The sequence below is a fragment of the Colobus angolensis genome, unplaced genomic scaffold (genome assembly GCF_000951035.1).
Source record: "Colobus angolensis palliatus isolate OR3802 unplaced genomic scaffold, Cang.pa_1.0 Scaffold121, whole genome shotgun sequence".
Taxonomy (NCBI): domain Eukaryota; kingdom Metazoa; phylum Chordata; class Mammalia; order Primates; family Cercopithecidae; genus Colobus; species Colobus angolensis.
The window spans coordinates 7,921,971-7,930,290 of NW_012113253.1; the positions used below are offsets into that span (position 1 = coordinate 7,921,971).

General features: G+C 41.2%; 1 protein-coding gene across 1 annotated transcript; it reads right to left on the reverse strand.

Moving 5' to 3' along the window:
* Positions 1 to 3,615: 3,615 nt before the first annotated feature.
* Positions 3,616 to 6,858, reverse strand: POLR2K (polymerase (RNA) II (DNA directed) polypeptide K, 7.0kDa). The gene is made up of 4 exons (XM_011931680.1): positions 6,742 to 6,858; positions 6,037 to 6,106; positions 5,534 to 5,626; positions 3,616 to 4,341 (listed from the first exon to the last, which is right to left on the reverse strand). Exons 2-4 carry the CDS (start codon positions 6,095 to 6,097, stop codon positions 4,319 to 4,321), a joined length of 177 nt encoding a protein of 58 aa, XP_011787070.1. The 5' UTR covers positions 6,098 to 6,106; positions 6,742 to 6,858; the 3' UTR covers positions 3,616 to 4,318.
* Between the last annotated feature and the right edge of the window lie 1,462 nt (positions 6,859 to 8,320).

The window sequence follows — 8,320 nt, forward strand, 5'->3', positions numbered from 1 at the left end:
ATATAAATAATTTTTTAAATTGTTTATTGTATTCATGTATCTAATTTTTTGGAGACAGAGTCTCGCTCTGTCGCCCAGGCTGGAGTGCAACGTCGTGATCTTGGCTCACTGCAACCTCTGCCTCCCGGGTTCAAGCGATTCTCATGCCTCAGCCCCCCAAGTAGCTAGGATTACAGGTGCCCGCCACCACGCCCAGCTAATTTTTTTGCATTTTTAGTAGAGATGGGTTTCGCCATGTTGGCCAGTCTGGTCTTGAACTCCTGACCTCAAGTGATCTGCCAGCCTTGGCCTCCCAAAGTGCTAGGATTACAGGCATAAGCCACTACACCTGGCCCATAAATAAAATATTTTTTAAAATGCTGTTACTGGTCTGTTATCCTGGACTGCTATATTCCCTGCTAAGTAAATTGATTACTCCTGTTTAACTATAAAAATGTAATTAAAATTTCAGAGTGCACTGCAACCAAGATTTACTTACCTCTTCCTCTTTAAACAACAGAGTAAATGTGAAACACAAGATTCCCTCTTCCTTTTCATGCATTCCACATTTTCTGAGTGCTGGTTATGAGTCAGGCACCATACTCAGCACAGGGATGAAAAGGTGAATAAGACAAAATACTAATACAACTCAGATGAGTAAAACAATAGAGATTACTTGTCAGGAAATTTACTTCAGTTTTATAATTTCAAATAGTTAAAATAGATCATGAAGATCAAAGTTCATTTACAGTGCCTGGCAGTTCTGTAAATTTATTTCTCTTTCCTTTTTGCACTTAAATTACAGACCTGTAGTCTGCTACCAAGCACTGTTAGTGGCAAAAATTCTAATGCTCGGCAGGACATGCTGGCTCATGCCTGTAATTCCAGCACTTTGGGAGGCCAAGGCGGGCAGATTGCTTGAGCCCAGGAGTTCAGACCAGCCTGTGCAATATAGTGAGAGGCTTGCTCTATAAAAGAAATTTTAAAATTTTTTTAAAAAGATCACTTTAGTCTTCATAGAGATAAAAGAAGGTATCATCCAAGAAACAAGGAGATAAAGCGAGGCCTGGTAAGGTCACTTAGCCAAGTAACAAGGGGTGGTGCGGGTATTTGGACCCAAAGCCTTACACCAAAGTCCATATTGTTTACTGAGCTCTTAATTACTAACCAGTCCATCAGTAAGTCCCATTGGCTCAATCTCAAGATGTAACCCACAGCCAGATACTTCTCACCACCTCCACAACTACAGCCCTGGCCCAACCACCATTACCACTAACTTTTAACTATTACAGATGGTCTGTTGTTTCTTTGTTGCCACCTGTCCTATATAGTCTATTCTCACACAACAGCCTAGTGATTCTTCACATCAGACCAGGTCACTCTCCTGCTTACTGTCCCAATGGCTTCGCATCACAACACCCTAAGTGAGCTGCCTCTGCCCATCTCTGGAACTTCATCTCCTTCCATTATCCTTCCTGTCATGAAGTTGGAGTCACATGGGCCTCATTCTGAAGTAGGAACAAGATTAAGCTCACTTTCCACCCCAGGGCTTTTACATGGAGTGTTTTCCCTGTTTCAATAATGTTCTTTCTCATTCTTCAGTCCACTTTGTTCAAATAACCACTCCACCTAAATGTATTACACAGAACTTATTCTAAGGAAGGGTGAGGACATGTATTATGTATGATGAGGCAACTTGTCGCCCAAGCTGGAGTGCAGTGGTGCAATCTTGGCTCACTGCAACCTCCACTTCCTGGGTTCAAGCGATTTTCATGCCTCAGCCTCCCGATTAGCTGGAATTACAGGCATGTACCATCACACCCAGGTAATTTCTGTATTTTTAGTAGAGACAGGGCTTCACCATGTTGGCCAGACTGGTCTTGAACTCCTGAGCTCAAGCGATCTTCCCGCCTTGGCCTCCCAAAGTGCTAGGACTACAAGTGTGAACCACCACTCCTGGCTTCATTTCTGATTTCATTTTTGAAATTTTCATAATTCAAATCTCTTAAGATAGCTATCGTAAAGCACTTTATCTCTATACTCCCTAAGATTACTTATAATCACAATTCTTTCAGTTTGATAATGAAGCTGAAGTTAAAAGAAATAAAGTGAATTGGCCAGTCATTGAGGGGCAGGGCTGAATTTGAACAAATCTCCATTCAGTACTTTTCCCATGGACAAGGATGTGCTTTTCAGTGTGTCCAGTCAGTAAGCAGTTTATAGGGTACCAAGTGATGTGCTAACATCAAGCTCAAACTTACTAATTTTCATATTGACAGAGCACTATTCAAAAGAATATTTTTAAAGCAATTTTGTATCAGTTTTTTCCTTGAAACTGTCTAGGTAGGTAAGAGGTAAAATTTCTAGTTAATAGATGAAGGGAGCACAAAAAGGTAAGTGGCTGACTGAAAGCAGTCTGAGTTCAAAACTGTAATACTTTTTGCATTAAGTTCTTCTGTCCAGTTAACCAGATTAACGATATTTAATTAAACTACTGATATGCAAAGGACTTAGTCTAAAATTAGAAGAGTTAAGAGAAGTACATTATCCCATAAGTTGGGGTTTATCTGTTTAGGGAACTGTCATAAAGAAATACCATGTATTGGGACTCCATATCTAAAAAGTTCAAGAAGTAATATAGCAGAATTATAAAATTATGAAACCTCAATTTCATTGCCAGCCTGGGCAATGTAGTGAGACCTCATCTCTACTAAAAATCAAAAGAATCAGCCAGCATGGTGGTGTGTGCTTGCCGGCTATTCAGGAAGCTGAGGTGAGAGGATTGTGTAACCCTGGGAGATGGAGGCTGTAGTAAGCTATGATCATGCCACTGCACTCCAGTCTGCACAACAGAGGGAGACACTGTCTTAAAAAAAAAAAAAAAAAATCTGAGCATGGCAGTATTTCATATAGCATGTAATAAATTTATAGAATTTAATATATGAAGATGGTAGTAAAAATACAGGTTTTTTTTTTTTTTTTTTACAAAGTATCATGGACAACATTTTGAATGTCAAAGACAGACATAGCTATAATAAAGTTGGAATACATCTAATCTTTAAAATGCACATCAGGCTGGCCAACATGACATTTCACAACCATGGAATCCTTGAACAGAATAGCATACAGGTGTGACCATTAATTGTACATCCCAAAGATCAAGGTTAAAGACTTAAACATTTATCCAATAATTCAGTGTAAACCAATGCTCCCCTCCCCAGCCCTTGACTCAGGGTGTTGCTCTGTCCATCAGGCTGGAGTGCAGCAGCACGATTATGGTTCACTGTAGCCTCAAACTCTTGGGCTCATGTGATCCTCCCATCTCAGCCTCCCGAGTCACTGCCTGTTCTTTTTATATCCTAAAAGTAGAACTGTTGACCTTAATGCATGGTTACACCTGGGAAACTGCACTTGGCTTAATAGCCTGCTTCATTCACTTTGCTTGGGGTTGAATTTGCCTTACAGAAAACAAAGTTTCCCTTCATGATTCTGAAATTTAAAAGAGAGTCAAACATTATATGAAAATACAGAGAGGCCTATACCTAGTAATAAATGAAAAACTGAACTCAAGATGATGTATGCGCATTGACAAACAAAATGGTATACTCCATATCAAATGACACAGTGACACAGGAGAGTGGCTTCCAATAAATTTATTTAATCAGAACTTCAGAGGGTTCTAGAAACCTGCATTTTTAACAAGGAATGCAGATGATTCTAGGTTTTGATTAAAAGTGTGGTTTGGGGAAGCAACTTTACCCTTTGTGTGTCAGATTACATATACAATAAAACAAAAAGTAATGTAATGGAACAAAAAGTTGCTTTATACAAAATACTAGTAGATACCCAAATATAATATGGTCTTAAAAATAAAATCATATGTATATATAGTTGTATTCCTAAGTACAGTAGTGCCCCCCTCATCCAAAGTTTCCCTTTCTGTGGTTTCAGTTACCTGTAGTCAATCACATTCTAAAATAGGTGAGTACTGTAAAAGAAGATATTTTGAGAACAAGAGACACTAACCACATTCACATAACTTTTATTACAGTATGTTATCATTGTCCTATTACATTATTAATCTCTTGCTATGCTTAATTTATACATTATACTTTATCATATATATATCTCATATATATATCATAGTATATATAGAAAAAACAGTGTATAAAGGTTTGGTACTATCTGAGGTTTCAGGAGTTCACTGGGGGCCTTGGAATGTATCCCCCAAAGATAAGGGAGAACTACTGTATGCAAAATCGAAAGCTATACAACAATCAGAAACGTTAAGAGAGCAAATCCAAGTATAAGTGAAGACACTCCTCTGAATTCCCAGGTTTCATCGAGCATCAAAAACAACCACTGTATTAATTTGAGTTAAGGACAAAAACGGTACTTAAACATTATTAAAACTGAATATTTCAGTCACTTTCTCTTTGCAATAAGCTGGTTTGTTATTTAACTTAAAATACAAAAAAGAATGGAATTCACTATTTACTGTGACAACTGGTTTTTAAATAAACTAAAAACACTTTCAATTTTTATCACCACCTTTTCCATAAAATGTATCAAAAAACACTAAAGCAGGCCAGGCCCGTGGCTCATGCCTGTAATCCCAGCACTTTGGGAGGCCGAAGTAGGCAGATCATGAGGTCTGGAGATGGAGACCATCCTGGCTAACATGGTGAAACCCCATCTTTACTAAAAAATACAAAAAATTAGCCAGGCATGGTGGCGGACACCTGTAGCCCCAGCTACTCGGGAGGCTGAGGCAGGAGAATGGCGTGAACCCGGGAGGCAGAGCTTGCAGTGAGCCGAGATTGCACCACTGTACTCCAGCCTGGGCGACAGAGTGAGACTCCGTCTCAAAAAAAAACACTAAAGCAATGTTAAAGGTGATAATCTGTCTATTTAAAAAAAAAATGTGTTAGTTATAACAATTTACTCAGTATTTTCTTTTTCTACATGGGGTCACACTATGTTGCCCAGGCTGGTCTTGAACTTCTGTAGCCTCCCAAAGTGCTAGGATTATAGGTGTGAGCCACCATGCTTGGCCTACTCTCAATGTTTGAACAATTCGTATGCTCAACTTTTTCCATTAGGTAGTATACACAATATTTGTATTTCTCCTTGTGAACTTTAGCTTGTCCATAAAATCAAGCTCAAGAATGAATACTTATACAAATGTAGTCATGCATCCATAATGACGTTTTGGTCAAAGATGGATCACATATAAACAGTGGTCACATAAGATGATACTACATTTTTGCTGTACCTTTTCTATGTTCAGATATACAAAAACACTGTATTACCACTGTCTACAGTATTCAGTACAATAACACGCTGTACAGGTGTGTAGCCTAGCAGCAATAAGCTATACCATATAGCCTAGATGTGTATGTATAGTAGGATATACGGTCTAGGTTTCTGTAGGAATGATGAAATTGCTTAAGGACACAATTCTCAGAATGTATCCCTATCATTCATCTTTATCAACCCCAGCATTACTCATTTCCTCCTACCTCATATTTAGAAAGCACAGTTAATAGGATACATCTTTTAGTCCTTTTCTTGTACATTATTCTGTATCCACACTCTCTGCATCTGATTGGATCCCTAGATTTTATTTCATTTTCTGTGTGACATTCTAGAATTAAAAAAAAAAAAAAATTTACTCAATGCCTAAAAGGAAAATATTACAAATTATCTTAACTATATTTTTCACCTAAGGCAATTCAAAACACTAAAATATACTCAATCTCAAGGGTGTGCTGCTATTATTAAATGTATTAGGTAGGAAAGAAAAGGGTTGTAGGCCATGCATATTTCCAGGAGAGAGAATGAAATCGCAACGAGTTTTGTTTTTTTCTGTTAGTAAACGGAAGACCAAGGATGAACCCAGGTCTACTGACCTCAAGGAGATTTTTTTTTATGGTTGCTAAGTGTTCTACTGCATAACTTTGAAGACCAGTAACTCATTTAAGCAAAGAATAAATGTAACAATTTCAAAAAAAACTTAAATAAAATATTCTTACTTTATGTAAGTGTTACTCTTACCTCCACAGATATATATCATTGGTTGCTGCTTTGGAGGTTGAACGTCCTTCTGGGTGTCCATTGTTAGCCCCTGAAATCACAGACTCAAATACTGAATATCTCAAAACGGCTTCTCACAAGTCCATCTGGGCCCATTTTTCTCAGGAAAAGCTAAAAAGATCCCAATTCCTAATCTGTTCCTTGCCCCCAAATCCTATAGGTCTCAAGCACGAAACGCATACACACAAGTATTGAGCGTTTACCCGAAACTGGACATAATAACTACTCCATATATGATAGGCCATTATAATCTTCGTAACAATGTTCGGAGACATTACTCTTATCTTATAGATGAAGCAACCGATACTTAGACACGTTAATTTCCGCAGGATCACTCAGCTACTAAAAGTCAAAGGGATACAGATCTGACTGTAAAGTTCGCGTCTTCGTTTAACACAAGTTCTATTTTTCCCAAACTCTAGTAGAAGTTAGCCAAAAACAATTATATCCCTCAACAGGGGAACAGGCTAACCGAAGGGAAGAACAATGAAATAACTCCTATTGGCTAAACATCTAAACTAAAAGAAAATAGGGAAAAGAACGATAGCATGGACTGTATCCCCAGGCACTCTCAACTCTACCCCCATACCGGACGTTTTTACCCCAAGTGTCTTTCCAGTTTTGGCCCAAATATCCACCACAAACCCCAATCCGCCAATTCGCTACTTACACAGCACGGAAAAACTTCTCACTCCGCGTTTCCAAATACAACCCTCTCGTCTAGGTGTCGAGACCAACTTCCGGCGCTGGTACATGACGCACAGTGGAGTCTGTCTCTCTCTCCCTCTCTCTCCCCGCCTCTTCCGCCCCAGGCGTGGCCCGAGAGTCCGGATTGCGCAAAGGCGGTAAAGCAGGGGCTTTCTATTAGATTTTACGGGTTTAAGTGCCTGTTTGGTCCCCAGCTATTTTAATTTTGCAGGAAAGCAGAGCATTGTAACAGTTATGCAAGTACAAGGCGGTGTGTGTTTCTGACTAATGTAGTGGTACAAAGTAACACTTTTCCAGAAGCGTAGAGGGTTAGGAGAAAAACTGAGATGACACTTTTCATGAAGTACTGGGCTAGCCGTTACTCGGACGAACGTAATAGAATCGATTACACCAATGATTTTCATATGGGAAAACACTTTTCCAGATTGTTTTTAAAAATTGATACCTGTGGTGTGGCAGTGGGGCAGCTGCCCCTTATCCTTCTCTTGATTTTGTTTTTGCTTTCTGGCCCTTTCTCTCATAGGCTACTGAGAAGTGACAACGTGCCAGCAGCCCTCGCTCGCTCTCGGCGCCTCCTCGGCCTCCGCGTCCGCTCTGGCCACGCTGGAAGTGCCCTTCAGCACGCGGCTGCGCTGTGAGGGCCCCTCTCTGGGGCTGGCCGAGGCCGGTGCCGGCTACGTCTGCGGGCTGGGAGGTGTGGAGGGAGAGGCGCGGGCGGGAGCCGGGGCTGCGCGGGGCGCTAGCGGTCCGGTGCTGTTTCCTGGTGGGCGCGGCCCGCCGGCGCCTGTTGGGCTTGATCTGGGGAGGAGTCCCCTCTAGGCTGCCGGAGTGGCCGGGACTAGGTGCTGCAAAGTCCCGCGGCCAGTGCCAGTGAGAAGTGAAGCCGCCTGGGCTTCTGGGAGGAGTGGGGACTTGGAGAACTTTTCTGTATGGCTAAAGGATTGTAAACCCACCAATCAGCACTCTGTGTCTAGCTAAAGGTTTGTAAACGCACCAATCAGCGCTCTATGTCTAGCTAATCCGGTGGGGACTTTGAGAACTTTTCTGTCTAGCTAAAGGACTGTAAACGCATCAATCAGTGTTCTGTGTCTAGCTAATGGTTTGTAAATGCACCAATCAGCACTCTAAAATAGACCAATCAGCAGGATGTGGGTGAGGCCAGATAAGGGAATAAAAGGCCAGCGGAGCCAGCAGCGGCAACCTGGTTGGGGTCCCTTAGCTTGCTGGAGAAGCTTTGTTCTTTTGCTCTTGGCAATAAATGTTAATGCTGCTCACTGTTTGGGTCCCAGCTGCCGTTATGAGCTGTAACACTCGCCTCAAAGGTCTGCAGCTTCTCTCCTGAAGCCAGCGAGACCACAAAGCCACCAGGAGGGACAAACAACTCCGGATGGGCCACCTTTGTGAACTGTAACACCACAAAGGTCTGCAGCTTCACTCCTGAGGCCAGTGAGACCATGAAGGAATGAACCACTGGAAGGAACGAACAACTCGAGATGCACTGTCTTTAAGAACTGTAACACTCTCTGCCAGGGTCTGC

Bases quoted from the DNA above. Each gene is read 5' to 3' on its own strand.
- POLR2K (XM_011931680.1), bottom strand. From the start codon at position 6,097: ATGGACACCCAGAAGGACGTTCAACCTCCAAAGCAGCAACCAATGATA. The intron at 5,627-6,036 runs GTAAGAGTAACA...TTTTAATTCTAG, and splicing joins AATGATATATATCTGTGGAG to AATGTCACACAGAAAATGAA. The intron at 4,342-5,533 runs GTATCCTATTAA...AAATTAATACAG, and splicing joins CAAGAAAAGGACTAAAAGAT to TGGTTGTTTTTGATGCTCGA.